This window comes from Erigeron canadensis, chromosome 1, assembly GCF_010389155.1.
Source record: "Erigeron canadensis isolate Cc75 chromosome 1, C_canadensis_v1, whole genome shotgun sequence".
Classification (NCBI taxonomy): Eukaryota; Viridiplantae; Streptophyta; class Magnoliopsida; order Asterales; family Asteraceae; genus Erigeron; species Erigeron canadensis.
In genome coordinates this window covers 43,187,158-43,207,129 of record NC_057761.1, presented here as the reverse complement: position 1 = coordinate 43,207,129, position 19,972 = coordinate 43,187,158, and the positions used below count along the sequence as shown (strand labels likewise).

At 32.4% G+C, this 19,972-nt stretch overlaps 2 protein-coding genes across 2 annotated transcripts; one reads left to right on the top strand and one right to left on the bottom strand.

The window, feature by feature from the left end:
* The first annotated feature begins 6,495 nt into the window (after positions 1-6,495).
* LOC122596886 lies at positions 6,496-6,705 on the top strand. The gene has a single exon (XM_043769532.1). It carries the CDS (start codon positions 6,496-6,498, stop codon positions 6,703-6,705), a length of 210 nt encoding a protein of 69 aa, XP_043625467.1.
* Positions 6,706-7,166: 461 nt separating this feature from the next.
* Positions 7,167-12,807, bottom strand: LOC122602558 (agamous-like MADS-box protein MADS4). The gene is made up of 8 exons (XM_043775162.1): positions 12,609-12,807; positions 10,554-10,635; positions 9,007-9,074; positions 8,824-8,923; positions 8,078-8,119; positions 7,937-7,978; positions 7,706-7,854; positions 7,167-7,301 (listed from the first exon to the last, which is right to left on the bottom strand). Exons 1-8 carry the CDS (start codon positions 12,791-12,793, stop codon positions 7,211-7,213), a joined length of 759 nt encoding a protein of 252 aa, XP_043631097.1. The 5' UTR covers positions 12,794-12,807; the 3' UTR covers positions 7,167-7,210.
* Positions 12,808-19,972: the final 7,165 nt, after the last annotated feature.

Sequence of the window (19,972 nt, the reverse complement as noted above, 5' to 3'; positions counted from 1 at the left end):
CACATAAAAAAAACCAGTGACAGAGCTAGTAGGGGGACTGGAGGTGCTTAGCCACCCCTAACCAGCCCATAATTCCATTACAAGGACTGTTCGTAGCTGGCTTGTACGAAGGATTTTGCAGAGTTTCGTTCATGAAACTAAGTGACCGTCTGACCGATGTATAAATATTGGATATCCATTCCCTTCCTCTAGTGATTCTTTGGCTCTTGCGTAATACGTTGCTGATACGACTATAAGAGATTAACCGGTGTTTGAAAAAAAAAAAAACTGGTGGTGCTCATTCTCTGGTTTGTTGATTGTTGAGATCTAGAAGATGATGTCTCAATTAATTTAATGATTTATTTAATATACATTATGTTGGAGGATAGTACATGGCCCACTGCCACTATAAACTCTTTTTTAGAGGCTACCCAATGGAGTGCATTAATCCACCTAAGACTAGTCCCTGTCAGCGCCACATCAGCAAAAAACACTCCAAGGACTAATCCCCCCCAAAATGCACCCAATGGACTCATCCATTAAAGACTAGTTTTGGACCCACTAATTATTTAATTCTATCAATTTATCCAAACTTTACACTTTTAACCCTCTAAAATTATAACAAACTAAAACATACACAAATAAAAAACACTTTATTCACACATAAAAAACATAACACAATTTGATAATAAAATAAACATTACAGTACTTGAAACATTGCACAATTTATTTTAAAATAAAGCAAGAACACGCATAAAACATTACACACTTTATTTCTTCATCGCATAATCTACTTTGGCTCTTATGATAAAATGGTTCAAGGTGATAACTGCACAAGCTAGTTGTTGCACAACAACTTGTATCTTGTCGATCTTCCCCTGCAAATACATAAAGTATTGACACTCAAGATCGGTACAATACCCAGTTTGTAAATAATCAATTTGTTCTCGACACCATTGCTTTTTCGCATTTAGTTTTTCACCAATTGCAACAAGCTCCTCTTTGAACATTTCGTGGTCGAGTATGTCAGCCATGATACTGTCATCCACTTGATCGACAGTCATTGGTGGTTTTCGGTTAGAGACTCTTGATAAAGAAGTCATTTAGATGTTTGTGATTTTATCATAAATGTTTGATCAAAGAGGTCCTTATTTATAGGTAAACTAAATGACGCTCCTCCAACTAATTTACATTTCCAGTCCCTCCAACGTTCGAATTCAAAATATTTACGGTTCTAGTCCCTCAAACGGCCAAAATTTCAAACACATTTACACTTCTAGTCCCTGAACGGCTAGTTGGGTTTTGAGTCTATAAATACCAAGCCAGAGCACAATTCATTTTCATTCTTCTACACACCCACTCACTCTCTCTAAGTTAATGGCGTCTTCATCATCAAAAATGAATGTTCATTGACCTCATCTGACCGAAGATGAGATGAAAACAAGAATCATGGCTGATATCAAAGAGGACACCCTCCTTCAAACTGAGCTCTCTGGGGTCATCAGTTACCTACGAGAGAAAAGGCAACAATGCGCGCATCAGGTTGAGGCATTACAAGCACCAGGCCGCAAGGTCTCCAAACACGAAGAGACATATTCATTGTTTCTGCAGGATGAGAGCAAGAAGGTCATGAGGGTGGTCAATGATGTTTTTAATGCCGGTCACACGTTGGGTGAGCAATGCACTTGGGCCGAATCATACCACGACAAATGCGGAGAAGACAAATCAACGTGGGAAGTCAAATGCCTCCAACACGACAAGTGGTGGCTGAACGAATATGCTAATCTTGGCTTAGGAAAAATGTCAGTCAAAGATGATAACGAGTAATCGAAACGTTATTATGTATTTTGTGTTTTAGTTATGTAATGTGTTATTTGTTTTGATCATAAAATGTGTTTTGATAATAAAATGTGTTTGATTGTTACAAAAAAATAGTCGTTAAGGACTAAAAGTGACACTTCTAGGAACCACTTTTGATAAAAAAAAAAATGGATGATGAGGGACCTGTTTTGCCAACTAACCAAACTCCTAAATAGCCGTTGGAATTCAAAAAAACAAAAAAAAAAAACCGCTACCTCTCGTCCCTGCAAGGACTAGTCCACTGGACGAGCCTATCAAACGAGTGTGGAACGAGTCCCACCCAACGGTGTGGACTCGTCCCTGTAAGGCGAACGAGCTCGATAACGAGTCCATTGGGGACCTTCTTAAATATACCACCAAATCAATAACAATTGATATTGAAAGTTTATTTTGTTAAAAGCAAAAACATAAAGAAGTAAAATGGTAACGTTTAATAATATTAGTTTAATGATCATCTAACAAATTGTTATGTTTAAAGAACTAAAAGAATAAGTTTATTTCATTATTTTAATGTATAGTAACAAATTAATATGTTAAATATGAAGATTCACGTATATATCATATCAAAATTCGATAATGAAAAGAGACATTTTTAAATATCATACAACTTATTTATATTAATGTTGTTCTTTGTTAAAATTATTCATAGCTGTTGAGATACATAGCTAATAATTTTTATATTAATTACTCGGTTGAATTGCTAGAAAAAATTAACTATAAGCTTGTTAAACCGAAGGGTACCCGTATCTTGCAACTACATATATATGACTTGTTACAATGTCGTAATATTATATCAGTCTAAGCCCCCCTTAACTTCAAAACCTGGCTCCGCCTCTGGAAAAAACCCTCACATATTCTCAACCCTAAGAAAAAATCTACGACAAAAAAAAGAAGCTACGATCGACTACCAAAAATGTTTTTTTATTTATATACTTTGTTTATATTTAATCATCATTATTATTATTTAGCATTAAATTCTTATGTTATTGTTATTATTATCTCTTATAGTTTAGTTAGTTGTCCAAATTATAGGTTTATTATGGCTTCTTAAACCCTCACATATTCTCAATCCTAAGAAAAACCTACGGCCAAAAAGAAGAAAATCAAAACGTTCGAGATGGTATTTGTTAATGAATTGATATGTATTTTTCAAATTATATACTCTACATTCTAAACTTATTATTTCTCTTTTTATTTAACTAAAGTTGAAAAAAAAGGTAAATTGTAATAAATATTTATATAGAGTGAATTTTTATATGTTTCTTCTTTTAACTTCCGTATTGATTAAGTTATAATATTGGTCATACACTTTTTGTTTCTTTTTTTATTTAACTAAAGTTGAAGAAAAATGGGTAAAGTGGAGTCAATATTTATATGGAGTTAATTTTCATATGTTTCTTCTTTAACTTTCGTATTCATTAAGTTGTGATATTGGTCATACACTTTTTGTTTCACAATAATTAAAAGATTTATATAGCTTGAGACTACCCGTCCAATGAACGGGACTGAGCACTAGTACTAGTATATGTTTAAAATTATGTCTAAAACATATAGTGGATGACGCATTGATGTCATTCATTTTTTCTCTCTCTTAATTTTCACCTTTAATCATGTGTTCATGTCATGTAACATCACTAGATTTTTAAACCTATTATTTAAGCATATCAATTATGTTCCTTTGGCAAAGGTAAATGTTAGAAAGACCAAAAATAAAGACAAAACAATTGAATTCTTTTAACTTTTTAAGCTATCTCTGATGAAGCCATGAAGGTATGAGCTTAGGCTATTTCCAATGCTAAGGACGCCCTTAGGCGTACTTGAACTGCCACATCATATCCTTACAAATCCTTACACATTCTTATAAATCCTTAAAATCCTATAATTTTATCTCCAACCATACAAACATCCTTATATATCCTTTAACTCCACTAAAAACAAAAAAAAATTAAGTATGGGTACCTAAGGGCATGTCCTTGGGTAAGGGCATGCATCAAAAAATCTTTAGTTTTAAACAAACTTTAACCGCAAAGGATATCCAAGGGTATCTAAGGGCACCAAAGGGCGTCCAAAAACATCCCCATTGGAGATAGTCTTATACATCCTTCAATTTTTTTGCTTGACTTTTTTATATTCATATTGTTTAAAACTTGAACCATGTTTGTCCATGGGTGTCCATATGGTGTGTGTGTGTGTATATATATATATATATATATATATGGAAAAAGGAATGTAAGGCTGTTCGGCATCTAAGCTTAGGTGTGGAACCCCTCACATACTAATATTTTATTATTTCTTGTTTAATGAATAAATACATGGGCCCCATGATTTTTCTGGATTAAAAAAATTACATGTGAGTGTTCCATACCTAAGCTTAGATACCCGACAACCTTATATTCTCATCCCCCATATATATATATATAGGATAGAGATCAAATGAGAAGGTATCTTAAGGAGAGAATGTTCGTTTTTGATTTTCTTAGCTTGTCTTTTTGAACTCTTTTTTTCATTTTTTCATTCACTTTTTAATTAATTAATTCCATATAAAAATTTTAAATTTTTTTTTTCAAAAGGCGTAGCACGTAAGCTATAGGCGAAGTCTCTCAGTCTATGTCGGAGCCATGTTGGCTAAGGGCGAAGCCCGTTAGGTAGATCACCCCATCACTGATCACCCCCTATGACCTATCACTCTCTATGACCTATCACTTCTACTAGCTATCCCTTATTAATATCCTTAATGGCGAAGCCCCTACCTTACCCTTACATGTATACTCACTAACTCGGGTTAGGAATTTAAAAAAAATTTTTTTTTTTATAATATGGATTGAGTTAATTAAAGAAAGAATGAAAAAAGTGAAAAAATGAAAAAAGAAATAAAAAAAACAAGCTAAAAAAATTAAAAAATGAACCTTCTCTCTAGATCTCTACCATATATATATATATATATATATATAACTAAGGACATTTTTAAAAGTTTGTAGAATTTTTTAAGTAATTGAGTATGATGTGGAATATCTAAGGATATGTAAGAATGGTATTGAAGGTAAAATTAAAAGATTTATAAAGATTTTAAGAATATGTAACAATATGATGTGACAGCTAATCAAAGACATGTAAGAACATAGTAACATTAGAGATAGCCTTATTATTTGTTAAATATTTTTGGCCTTTCTTTCTTTGAGAAAAGACTGGAAAGTAGAATCATTATTATATGATTTTTACCATTTAAATAACTTCTTTTTAGTAGAATTTATAAGTAGACAATTATCTTCGAGAAGCCAACAAATTTGGAACGAGAGAGAAGAATCATTATTATATGGTTTGCATATATTTTATTTTCCCATTTTGGTTTTCATGGTTAGCAATTGAAAGTCTTGATATCCTCGCAATAAGTCTTGATATCTTCACAAATAAACATTTTGAAGGTGGTTTAAAAATAGTCACTAAAATAATCACGTAGTGCAACGAACATTTTATTTTAAGCTTCCCTCGTTAATATGCACAGTAATGCAACAATTTTATTTTAGGCTTGAAAATTTAAGTATCAACATTTATTTTTTGTTAACGGAAGAGTATATGTTTTGGGTAAAATTGTATAATATATATTGTATATATACGACTATCAATGATTATGGTTCGTTTTAGACATCTCTTGTATCGCATTAATTACTCAAAAATGTACTAATTGTATGGAAATGTTGTATTTCTGCAGAAAAAGAGGCCTGTTGGATTAAGCAGGCCCATATCTTAAGATATTTGGGCCATAACTATGTACTAAGTATTAGGCATCATAGTTCCATCGGTTTCAACTTAGTTCGTGGTATAAAATGTTACATATTGATCGAGATAAATATATATATTATATACTATAGCACACTACCTGTGCAATGCGGTGGTGATCATGGCGGCGACAATGTGGTGGTGGGGGCGACTGTTAGTGGTAGATGAGGCGTCGAGTGGTGTAGATAATTGATGTAAAAGTAATTGATATAAAAGGTTAATGACGATATTTTAAAAGATAAATGATTAATAGTATAATTTAATCATTAATGTTAAGGGATAGTGTAGGTAAAAATACTTTAAGAGGTGCTAAATGAAAATATTACATATTTTTCAATACTTTCAAAAGTAAAATGATATTCTTTTTATATAATATAGTATAATATGATGGAAAATGATAATAACAGCCCTTAGGGCTGTCACTAACAACTTATTACATGTTTAAAAACTTGTACATTATATATTAAAAACCGTCCCATGATTTTTCTAACAGCAAGATACAAATTTTAATGCACCCAATTAGTTTTTACTCACAACCCTAAAAAAATATACTACTTTGCAATGGATATCAATTTTAAATGAATGTTCCACTTTTCAAACATAAAAAATATGCTACATCTAGTTGTGAAAACATCTTTTCACATGGACTTTGGCAGTGAATCCTAGGTGACTTGTTTCACTAGGTTCCCTTCCACTTGCTCTTAGCTCTCCTTTGCTTCTAATCGAAGTAGTCTATGCCTGATCTCTTTCTACTATCTCTTCTATATATAGTCAAATCACCAACAACAAACTAAACAAAAGACATACAAACTAAACAAATTGTTGAGTCAAGCTGAACAAACTTCTGTCCCTCAATAAAGTAAAAGGCCAACAATTAAGATGTTGGATTGGGGCCCGGTTTTCGTGTCTGTGGTGCTATTCGTATTGTTTACGCCAGGGTTGTTGTTTCAGCTTCCGGGTCAAAGGCGTTGTGTTGAGTTCGGTAGTTTTCAGACTAGTGGAGCAGCTGTCCTTTTGCATACATTGCTTTTCTTCGGTTTCATCTGCCTCTTCTTGTTCGCCATTAAGGTTCATCTCTACATTAGCTAAAAGGAGTAGAATAAAAACACATTCACTTCATATTTTTTATTAACCATGTGTTAGAATTATGCTGTGAGCACTTGTTTTTGTTAAGAAAAAATAAAAGATGGAATGATGGATAGCATACAAGTTAGCCATACTAGCTAGCTTATGTGGAAAAAGGATGTTATTCTTAATAATAGTGTAGCATTATAATGCATAACGATTTTATCTAATCAACCATACTATTCGATCAATATTTCACTTGTGTATGAACATATGGTGTTATAATGTGCATTGCGTGTGTAAGAATTAAAAATTCCTCTTCCAACTCGTGCCAAAATGGGCATTATGGCAAAGAACAAGATGTTTTTATATATAGTTTTTTTTATAAATATGTTCAAAAGAGTTGCAATAAAGATGTTCAAAAGAGTTGCAATAAAGATAAACACACATTTGGCTCATTATGAGTAAAAACAAAGATTGCCACATGACCCACAAATACATATATATTGTTGGGTTATTAATATTATGATTACTGAAACCATCCTTGCATATTGTAACTATTTGAACTTGGTCCTGCTCCTGCTGCTGCTGCAGCAGCTGTTAACGAATCCGTTTGATACCTAAAGCCATTGAAAAGACATTTATCAACACTTCATATATATTACTCATACGACAGTACGGGCTTCAACATTTCTTTTTGTTATTCAAAGTGCGCTGTTCATTACTAGTTAGTACACAATAAAGTTTGTATGTCATGGACTAAGTGAAGTGTTTAATTATATGCATGTTTGGTGTCTATTAATGGAGACAAGTTTAACCCATTCTCTTACTGATCGAGCCAGCGTGATGTGGTTATGTTTCAACAAAAGTGTTACCCGAATGTATTTAAACTAAAATCAATTTTGTCGAACAAATACTGTATAAAGCTTTTGGCTACAATATTGCTGCCGTATCACGCTAGCCCGGCCTGATTAATGAGGACTTGTTATGCTAGTAAATAGGAAGATGATATTCGGGTGCTTACCCCATTTGTAAAGTGGGTCCACAGTCGAGTTGATGAAAGAAGGCCTCATCATTTTGATGATGATGATGTTCATGTTGTCTATCATATCCCATTTCTTGTTGGGCATGTGGATGCCAATGGAGCGAACTTACTTGATGTCCTTCCATCAACTGCAAATCCACCAAAAGTACATTAATGCCAATTTAAACGTAATATGCCAAAACGATGACATCGCATAGATATATTACATACCCTTTGTTTCAAGGTTCTATTTGCTTCATTTAAAGCATGCTCCTGCAAATGCAAGAAATTAAACCTGATAAACAAAAGCAGAAAGGAAAGAAAGAAAACAAAGAACTGGTATATTTTCGAACATTCAAAGTGTTAATTTACCTTCTTTTGGAGATCTGTAAGTGTATCCAACATGAATTGAGTCTGTTTATACATAAAAAGTTAGTGCCAACAACATATCGCAGAAGACATATATAGCTAGGTACAACGAACAAGAAAGCACCGTCGACATCAATTCTTAATACTTGACTATAAGCCTTGACTGATACTGTATATGAAAGGCATATATATCCATGGATCTATTTATCATTACTGCTGATCAAGGTATATGAGACAACATATCATTGTACCATTATACTAATTTAATAGAGGTGGCAAAGCTGATTTGTTAGCTTATAAACGAGTGGATATGATTTACTTTAAATGGGTCAAATAGATTAAGCAAAAACATTTGACTAAAAGCAAAAAAAAAAAAAGAAAAAAAGATAGATTAGTCAAACCAACTGAAATGAAGTGATACAAATGCCTAAAAACATCTTTAATTGTCCTTATCAAATACAAATAAATAGATAAACATATGTTCGTGGGCAGGCCGTTCGTCCAACTACTGTTTTTGACCCACATTCAATCGATTTCGTTACATTTTACATCAACTTAATTGCTCATTTCAAAGACCTCTAAAGTTTCAAGATACATATGTTTCTAATATATATCACACAAGAACCATAACCAATCCACCACAAGTTAGACAATGAGGGAATTAATGTTTTGTTTGGTATGTTTTTTGATTGGCAGATTGCTGCTATATATAGTTAGAGTGTATTAATGTGGTCTAGCAGTAGACATACCCGAGCTGATCTGATCTGCTTTAGAGATGTATCGAGTTGCCTTTCGAGTGACTCTAGCTCCTTGCAGCTCAAAGGGCCAAGATCTTCACCCAGAAGATTCCTAGTATTCACATAACAGTCATACCAAGTAGTTTCAAAATATACGTACATAAAATTTTCAGAAATATACGTTTTGAAATTTACCTTTGGGATCGTTGTAGCGCTTCATAACGCGCCTTAAGTTTCATATACTCTTGTTGGCTACTCAGCTCCTGCAGACATAATTAGTCACTGAGTTACACTGATTAAACTTGATATTATACTCTTGTTATTTTATTATATGTCATAAGCCACGGTCACTTACGAGTATTATTTAAGTAATTATGTTTTACATAAATCTGGTGGATTAAATATCTGAATGCTAATTAATGAATTAATAAACCACTTACACTAACCCTAACACTACCCACAGGTTAATTAATTAGGTCGTAAGTGAACAATAATAAAATACTTAAGCCATCATTCATGGATTCACTAACTAAGAGTACCCATATTTAGGGGAAATAATACTATGACACTAGCTAGGAACTAACTCGGAGAAAGAAGAAGCATGGCATGAGATAGGCGGCGGAAGAATTTCCGATATTTTTTCTCCACTGATACAGAATTAAGAGGCTATTTGTTTTTAATATACTGTTTATAGGAGATGTGAGATGGGCAAGAAAAGTAGATGTGAGAGGTAAACAGTCATATCTTTAGTCGGGATGGAAAGACTACTTCCGGATATATATATATATATATATATATATACTCATTTATTCATTACAATATCGTCATGGAATCTTCTCTTTCGAAGCATGTGTTTATACGTTGTGTTTTACTACATACTCTTTAAGCATCAAGGATTGTTAATCAAGTATGAAAAGATGTTTTGAAGGACAATCCAACCAAAGCATTCTAAAGACCAAGAGACTAAAACTAGTCTTGGGGTCCAAATAATTATTATCTGACATGGTGAGTTCAATCTTTATATCAAAGCTTCACAAAATGTTCAGAGGATTATAAGATCCATGTCTTGGTCTATGTCTAATATCTGATCATGACTTCTAGTGTTAAGTGTGACATATATATAAAATAAAATATATCACAGCTGGTCCTTGCATGTGTGATGAAATTTTTTGTTCTTGTTAGCTAGATTCTTTAATTAACATGGATGTTTTAAAAAGCAAAACTTATAGTTACAAAAATTATTTATCATCTATAAATGAGTTTGTAGCTTATTATCTTTTAGGGAAAATCTGGTGTCCTACTAGCTAGTTGTGCATCGATTAACGATTAATTAGTTTGACAGTCAATTAAGTATTGCCCCGAAAGGCCGTTTTTTTTTAAGACAAAAAGCATTACAAGTGTTTAGGAGAGCTAGTTTTAGGTGCATTGTGTTTTTGTTTGTCTTTGATAATATTTATTTTCTAGCTTCTAGCTAGTTTTTTAGCTAATTGATTTTCTTTTCAAAACATATACTGTATATATACACAAACACTTTTAACAAGAAACCCCAAGAAAAATTAGTCACATCAGTCCTAAGTTCAACCATTTGATCTACTGGGTAAAAAGTACTTCGCAAAAACCATAATGTATTTTGGAGTATTGATCTAAAAGGTAATGATCAATAACTTAAATTCTTTTGATTATTTGGGGAAAAGAATTTATTATAACAAGTATAAGCATGAAAATTAAAATGAACTGCTCACCAGTGCCTCCCTTGCAGACACATTTGACTCAGGTGCTCCATAGTTGCATTTTTGATACCTCTCAAGAGTCTTCAGCATGCTGCTAGAAGAACATATATACACAAAACATATATATGAAGAATAGTTACATATAGATAGTAAGTATACTGTATACATGAAACAAAAATATACAACTAATTAATGATCCTGTTGAACAACAAACTAAACGACTAGAATGGATTACTAACAACACTATGGAATTCAAAATTCTCCCAAATAAATATTAGGTGATAAAATACCTAATCATAAGACATATGCGTATAGATTTTATTATGCCATACGTTAAACGTATATATGAGTTCATTTAAGAACATAACTTGTTTATGTAAAGTTGTGTATCGAAAATTTAAAAAAAAAAAAAAAAACACTTATATGATGAAGCTACATGTCTTCATGGCAAGAGGCAAAAGCATTAAGGAACATCTTTTCCTTTTGGTGTATACATAAAAGCTATATAGGTTAGAGATATATTGCAATCCCAGAATGGATAATAAAACAAGAATTAACTAACACCATTAATTAATGATGATTCTAGGGCTAATCCTTTTGTCAACCTAATTGAGGGGTGTTCGGTATTAGCATTCCCAAAATAATACAAGAAGATAACACATAATTCACCATAACGACGTACTTATCTAGATTCGATGTTAGATCATTTCGTAAGAAGCATGTTCTGCCTCAAATAGGATAAACAAAAAACTTAACTACAAATTCATCTACTAAACAAGGGCTAATTAATTTCTTTCTTAATACTTATTTCCCTAGCTTCCCTTTCCTTAATATAATATTGTGTCCACTTTTTATAAGAGAAAAACATTATTACGTATTATACTTAAGATCTAGCAATTTCATGTATCTGGAAGCATAAAAAACAGAAATTATTGACTAAAATCGACTTTGAAGATGAAAACAAATGTTTGGGTACTGCATTCGAGATCAGATCGGATGCTTTTCTTGAGAAAACAAAAAGATATATATTAACACCCAATTAGCATGATATAAACAAGAATATATATAGATATAAATGGAGATGGAGACCATCTAGCTTCCCTTTTTGAATCGTCATCAAATTTAGCTAGTCAGATTGGTAATCCAACTTATAATTAAGAACTTGGAGTAGATCAAATTTCTGAGAAAACTTGTATATATATAAAATTAAAAAGAAATATGTAATTCCAAAATCCCTATCTAGAATCCAAAACACATAACTCATACTGAATTCTCGAGAAATACCACATCAAAGAATTCAACTAACTCAGACCCAACAACCTAAACCCTAGAATTAAAACATTTTTCAAAACAAAAAATATATATGTATATATCTAGAATCTCAGTTGATCAGAATTTCAACCGGCAATTAAGCAAGTATACAAACAAGATGAACTGAAAAAATAAGTTATTTGTAGAAAGAAATGTAAAAAGAAAGAAAAAACATGAGAGAGAAAAATAAGCTGCAACACAAAACAAAACAAAATACAAAAACCTAAAAAAGCTTTATAAGAATTTTGATTCATAAGGGAAAGAAGAGTTAATGTTTTACTCAAATGAATCAAAGAAGAAAGATTGAAAGCTAGAAAAAGGTGAAAAAACAACTGATCATAAAAATGAAATTCTATGTTTACATATATATTTATATATAGCTAGATCATTTTTATATGTTGTTAATATCAAAAAATTATAAAAAATTATATACTACCATATATGGTTTTCCACTTGCAGATCTACAAAACAAAACAAGCACGGAGTTCCATAAACAACAAGACATTCACCAAAACAGCATATCTATTTACAAAACTTTTTTCAAACTTTTTTTTCCTTTTCTTTCTTTCTTTAAATTTTTCATATATATATATATATATATATTCAGATCTACTGACTATATATAAACAACAACGATATCCAATCTCGTCCAGTCCCGTCAGAAACGGGATACAAGGATCTATTTAACAAAAGAATTATAAACACAAAGATATTTTGACGTACATAATAATTTTTTGTGTGTATATATATGTATACCTTGAGCTACTACAAAATTCATAAAGCTTTCCTCTATTAGAGAAGATGATCAAAGCAACTTCAGCATCACAAAGAACCGAAAGCTCGTAAGCTTTCTTCAACAGCCCGTTTCGTCGTTTCGCAAAGGTAACTTGTCTGTTGATTTTGTTTTCAATTCTTTTTAATTCAACTCTACCTCTTCCCATTTTCTTAGTTGCTTTTTTTGTGCTATATGAAATCTCTTTTATCAGAAAAAAAAAAAATCTAATATTTATATATATAGGAATTAACTGAATATCTTTCCTTACTTGTGTTTTCTATACCTTGTAACACTCTTTATATGTGTATCTCACACATTGTCTTATATATTTATAGACAGAATTATAGATACAGTTGCATACAATTATAGATACAGTTATATATATACACACACTCTAATATGTTGTGTGTGTAAGAAAGTGAAAGTGAGAAAATCAGACACTGTACGTTTAATTATATATAAATTTTGTATTTGTGTATGTAAAGTAGCTACATAGATGTATTTTAATTAGGTCACTTATAATTTGTACATTTGTAATATCTGTAGAGTGATTTGACATACAATAAATTGAGCTGATTATATCGTCATAAAATTTTGTTTTTGGTATTTATTTTTAAAAATGGACGTGTTTGACTAGTTAGAACAATGAAAGATAACAATATACATACTTTTTGAGATATAGTTGCATCATATATAGATTGGTCTTAATATTTGTATGGGGAAATTTTGTACAGCATTAATGCTATATGTTTACCAAATAATTTTCACTAGCTGCTTCTACTTTCGATCAGTGTGATTTATTAGGGCGATATCACCTGTTATTGTAGGTTATCAGGTCAACATTTGGTTAATCATATAAAAATTAGAAAAGTATGTGAGTGATGTATATATATTAATAATTCAGTTCAATGGGCAACCATGTAAATGAGGAAAAATACATTAGTTATCCAGTTCAATTGGCAACCATGTAAATAGAGATTAACCTGTTATAGCAGGTCATCAGGTCAACTTGGTCAACCATGTAAAAAATTGAAAAGTATATAGTGATACATATCAATAATTTAGTTCAATGGACAACCATGTAAATGAAGGAAAATACATTATTGATTCCGTGACTTAACCCTAAAATTAAGTATACCTTAGTTTACTTTTTAAATTACAATAGCTAAATAATTACACTACAGGAATTTTGGTTTTATAGACCATGTTTTTCAAGTCGACACCGTTTCATCGGCAAATATATCACTAAATGACAACAAAAAGAGCTTGTTTTTTTGACTTTTGTAGTGAAACAAAGTCAGATGACAACTACAAAAGTGGAAAACTACAAAACCCAAGACAAAATAAAATCATATCGGCGTAAGTTGTGTCACCGGTTTTCACTCTCCAGTATTCTATGTAATCTCAAACAAACCCTTAAAAAACGCTACAATGTTATAAACCCAAACATAAAATGCCAACCTCAGCTATACGCCCATCATTGGTAGCTCAAACCCTTTTGACTTGAAAAGAATTACTCGTATAATTAAATGAAAAAGTTGAGGATATTGAATTAACTTAAATAGATAAAAGGAAAACTTTAAACAACATGAGAATGAAGATGGGTATTACTGTATTAGTATGCACGGAAAGTCGCAAATGAAGTTTATTCGTTTAACAATAGAACTTTGTTTATTTGACATTTTTAAACAAAAGAATTTTGTTTATTTCTCATTTTTAAAGGTGACATAAAATTTGTATTAATTAATTGGTGATGTAAAGTGACGTGGGTGATTAGATTGAGCGGAAGGAGGCGAATATGGAGAGTGTAGAAACCTTAAAAAACCCATGAGATAATTGGGTGCCATGATACTATGTGTCAATAGGTTAACTCATAACGACTTTTTAATTTCTAAGCCGTATTTAACTCTCTATAGGTCCTCTCAAGTTAACTCTATGCAAGTAATTGATGTTTTATTTTCGAATTTTTTTCATTTTTATTTTTGAAGGTACGTAATTTTATCTGATAAAATACATTTCTTTATTTAAATACAACATAATATTTATTTCAATTAGGGGACGAGGAGTCATGTAGCTATTATTTTTAACCCCCCTTAAATCCCACCAATCACATTCCTCTAACTCCCAACCAATCATCCCAACTCATTTCTTAGGTATTCATGACTTTCTCAACCATCTCAAATTTTTTAAATTTCTTTTTCATTTAATTTAATCAACCATTTATAATAAAACATAAAATAACTAATAAAACAATATAAATTAAACATAAAATTGTCCGTCACATAAAGTACTAAACAAAACATAGTTCGGTACATGCTTAAACAAATTAGAAAACAACTAAACTAGATAGATAAATAGCATCGAAATCACTCATTAAACTCTCATCCATACTTTGTCGCAATCGAACATTTTTGCTCAGCACCTACGCTAACATTTTTGATTGATTAAGTGTGTGTGTGGGTTGTTGAAAAACTTGAAATCACTCCTCATACTCTTGTTACTTTGATACTCGAGTTGTGCGTCCAATAGTGCTTGCTTCTTTGCATTAGCTTCCTCCATGTTTTGTTTTTTCTTTGCCACATAGTCAACGGCTTCCACCCCAAAAGCATCACCCCTCGATGATGTACCACCCGAAACACTTTTTCCTCTCGCCTTGCTATTCCTTATGCGAGTAGGAGTGTTATCCTCGTTCAAATCCGGCAACACAGTAGTATCGACATCGTTACTAGACGACTCATAATTGCCTCCCTCCGATGACTTTCTCCGCTTATCCGGATGGACGAACCTGCCTGCGGTGTCTCCTTCCATTTTGCTTCATTCATCACAATCTTCCACGCCACAACACTCTTGAAATCTTTGCCGGTCTTTGTTTTGAAGTTCTTCAATGCTTCGGTCATCACGTCCAAATCATCACATCCGTTATTCCTTAAACTGACCTACATGTATATAATGTACGTAGTTAAAGTATATATAGGGAAAAGTGAATATAAGGTTGTCCGACACCTAAGCTTAGGTGTGGAACCCCTCATATACTAATTTTTAATATTTGTTGAATTTTAAATAAATCACATGGCCCCCATGATTTTTATGAATTTAAAAAATAATATGCGAGTGTTCTACATTTAAGCTTAGATATCTAACAGCCTTATATTCCCATCTCCCATATATATATATGGAAAATGATCAATCATCCTAATTTATCTTCCTAAAGATCCTCCTAACGATATGATCATGACACATGTTACCATCAAAAGATGAAATTATGAGAGAGAATTAGTGAATTACACTTGGCATTGAGTTAAGGCATTAGGAAGATTATTAGGAGGATAAGTTAAGAGGATTAATTATTTTCCTACATATATATATATATATATATGGATTAGGTATTGTAAAACAAGTATTAAACTAAAACAAATAAGACAAGATCTTGACCATTAGATCATGGTTCAGTTTGATGCACGATGATTCATGAAACAATTGATGCACGATGATTTTCACGATGCACGGTGATTTCTAGTGAAGAGAAATCTATCGTTTTATTTATTTTACTTTTAATACTTGTTTTATTTTACCTAAAACCTATATATATATATATAATTGACATAGTTAAAGTATATATATAAAGTATACCGCTTGGATGTAACATCCGTTGAATGTCGTGGTTGCGGTATTCATTCCCGACCATTTGGTGTTGATACTATCTTTAGATCGAGTTGTGCCCCCCAATTTCTTTGTGAAATGCTACATGATTTGCCCCCAAAATCTATCGGGACCTTGTTCATTACCGACTTGTCTACATGTTGATATATGAACCCGACCAAGCTTTAGCCAACACCACCTATTCATCTGGCATCCATGGTTTTTATCCGCTCGGTTCGCAAATTTCCTTCTTGGAACGTCTTCTTGAACCACATTTTCTTCAACTACAATTAAAAAGTATAACAATTTACTAACATATATCAATTATAACAATTTAAAAATGTGACAATTAACTAAAAAGTATAACAATTTACTAACATATATCAATTATATAACAATTTAAAAATGTAACAATACACTAACATATAACAATCTTATAACATGTAACAGTTAATTAACAATTAAAAAGTGTATAAAAATTTCAACATGTATGTATAGTAATTAACATGTAACAATTATATAAAAACATATAAATATAAGTATGAATATAACAATTATACCAAATGTAGCTTCTTGTGTGTTGGGCACGCCCTCATAATCATCATCGTCATTGAAAATGGGTGTTGGGTTGCGGTGGGAATCAAATGGATCGAAATTTTCGAGATCTATCTCGGTCGTTTGATGAACAACGTATTGTCGAGGATCCATTGCGGGGGGATGATATATCGGTTGAGAATAAGATTGCCTTCGACTTGGTGGTTCGGGAATATAGTATTGTGAGCTTGATTGTTGTTGATATAGTGGTTGATTTTGTTGTTGGTGTTGTTGTTGATATTGTTGTTGTTCTTATCGATATATGCCTCGACCTCGTGAGACAATAGCTACATTTTGTTGTTGTTTTCCTCTCCTTGGATCCATGTTAAATTGTGATTTATGTGATAAAAGTGTGTATTTGGTTTGAAAAATAGTTGTGTATAAATAGATTAAAAAGGGGGGGGGGGGGTTAATTCCAAACGACTCCCCAACTGTAACACCCCGCTAAAGCGGAATATACGGGATGCACAGATAAGCACAATTGCACATAGTACAAGTTCCAACACAGCCATTAAGATTAATCAGAGAACAGAAGTATGCTTGCTATTACAGAACATAAATGAACTTAAAATAGTCAATATCTGGAAGACAGAACAATTGTCTTTTAAGGACAGAATTCGAACTGATGTAGCAAGGAAGATCTTCATAGCTCCTGAACTTGTACGCTCGAACAATCGCCAAAAGTATGAGCTTAGAAAGGGAGACTCCTATGCTAAAGAACTATGAACCTAGCCTGAAAAGCATGTAAGTTCAAAAGGTCAACTACAAAAGTAGTTGGTGAGATTCACATAATGTACTTTTAGATTACATATACGTATATATGTATAATAAGAACAAGACCATAAGTTTTGTACGTCGAACCAATGTACTTTGTAATAATAAGGACTAGGTCAAGATCTGCACTTTGAACATAAGTACCTTATGATGGTAAGAACTAGGTCAAGAACTGCACTTTGAACACAAGCACTTTATAATAGTATGAATAGAACGAGAACATATAATAAACTTTGGTTATAAGTTTTCACTGCTAAACCGATTGGCCAGAACTGAACCTTAATGTGATAGTATGCTCATATAGCTCAAGTGCGTCAAGTAAGATCTATGTCGGAACAATGACATGAACAAGAACAAGTAATATGCATCTTCCTGAACTGTGGAGAATGAGGGTGGACCTATCCTAAACAGCACTGTCCATAATTACCTACGGTTCATTCCCTGAACTGTGGGACATGAATTGATAGCAGTGAACAAGAACTGAACAAGTACATGTACGAACTAAAACGTAATAAAGATCAAGTACAGTAGTATAAATGTATTTAAGATCCTGCCCATTCAAGACTTAAATACTCCTTCAAACAGTTTAAGAATCCTTTCATAAATAGTTCAAGATCAAGCTCATAATATAGTACGTAAAATAGTTCACGAACATATGTACAAGTACGAAAATAGTTTTCATGCTTTTCAGTCCCCGATAAAGAACTTTGAACAAATGTACGAAAGGGGGATTTGTGAACTCACTGGGATCTGGTACAAGCACAAGTAGTATTAGCACAGTGAACAAGCACAAAGATAGATGAGTATATATGTCGCAATCCAAGCACGTCTTGATGGATGCCTAAGTACATATCATAGATCATAAATAAGTACGTATATTAGTTCATGTGATTATTCAATCACTGAAATGTCCTTGATGAACTGATGATTTGGTCCTTTGAAGATCTTTGAACGTTTTGACTCAAAAGAGTTTTAAGTGAACTTTAAGTACATGGACTGAATTCGAACTGAACGTCTTTGATCTCACATATAAGTACTTATCGTGTTAATAAGTGGAATATGTCTTTATTAATGAACTTTAGCCTCTAGAACTTGATTTAGTTGTTCATGGAACTCGTACTTTGATAATCAAGATAGAACACGTCTTAAATGTATTTAATTAGGGTTTGCACAATGTACGCTGTTCTAGATCGTTTTAGGAACTAGCTCTTTTGTCAATATGTAGCCTTGAATGTGATTAACCTCATGGAGCTAAGGATGGACTTGATGTCTAAATACATGATTAAGTCATTTTATGTTTAAGCATAAAGAGTAATAGAACAAGATCGTTTAGGGTTTTGGTACAAGGTCGTTCTATTGAATCAAGGTCAAGATCGTTTTAGTGTCCAAGGCTCAAGATCGTTTTAGGTTGTCTAGGTCAGGATCGTTTTCAAAGGTTGATAGCTCAAGATCGTCTCACTAGCTCAAGATCGTTCTAAGGAAAGAAGGACACGAATAAGATCAAGGTGCAAGGTTCATTCTAGTTCAAGAACAATGTTTGAGCGAAACCGATCCAAAGGATTAGTTACCCAATAAGTGTACCAACACAACATCACAACACGACTACACACGAGATCAAACGAATCAAGCACGAAAGAACCAAGAGCTGCCCTAGGACGATCTTGGCTTCAAGATCGTCCCTCCAGGACCGTTTCATAGTCAAGAACAGGTACATGATTACCGACAGGGTCTAGATCGATTTCAGGATATGTTAGAACATATCACTAGTTCATATATGCACTATAACACTAACCAATAACACTTTGAATGCTTTTCAAAATCAAATAACACATGACCAAGTCATGACACTCAAGAACAAGTTGTACCTTCATATTCAAAAATGGGTTTTGTAAATTAAAGCATGTTATGACCCAAATTTGTTCACACAAATGTTGTTAGACACATTTAGACACAAACCCATTAACTATTAACACGATTTTCAATCAAAATTGGACCAAATCATCAAGAACATGAACTTGAAAAAGTACACTTTTAATTCAATCAAAAACCCATCAAATGTTGGTGTTACCTGAGATTTGATTCAAGAAGTATGTTTTGATTATCACAAGGATGCTAAAAGTACAAATGATTTTGGTTTAACAACACAAAATCAAAGGATGAATTTAGAGTGTGAAAATGTGGCTGCACTAGGTGTTTTAGAGTGAGAAAGAAGAGAGAAGAAGAGAATGAATAGTGTTGTGACTTCCCTCTCTAGGTTTCCATCTTTTCCTATATATACATTTCCATATTTAATGAACTTCATAAATGCAAGGACCATTTGCGAATTTTTTTTGAACTA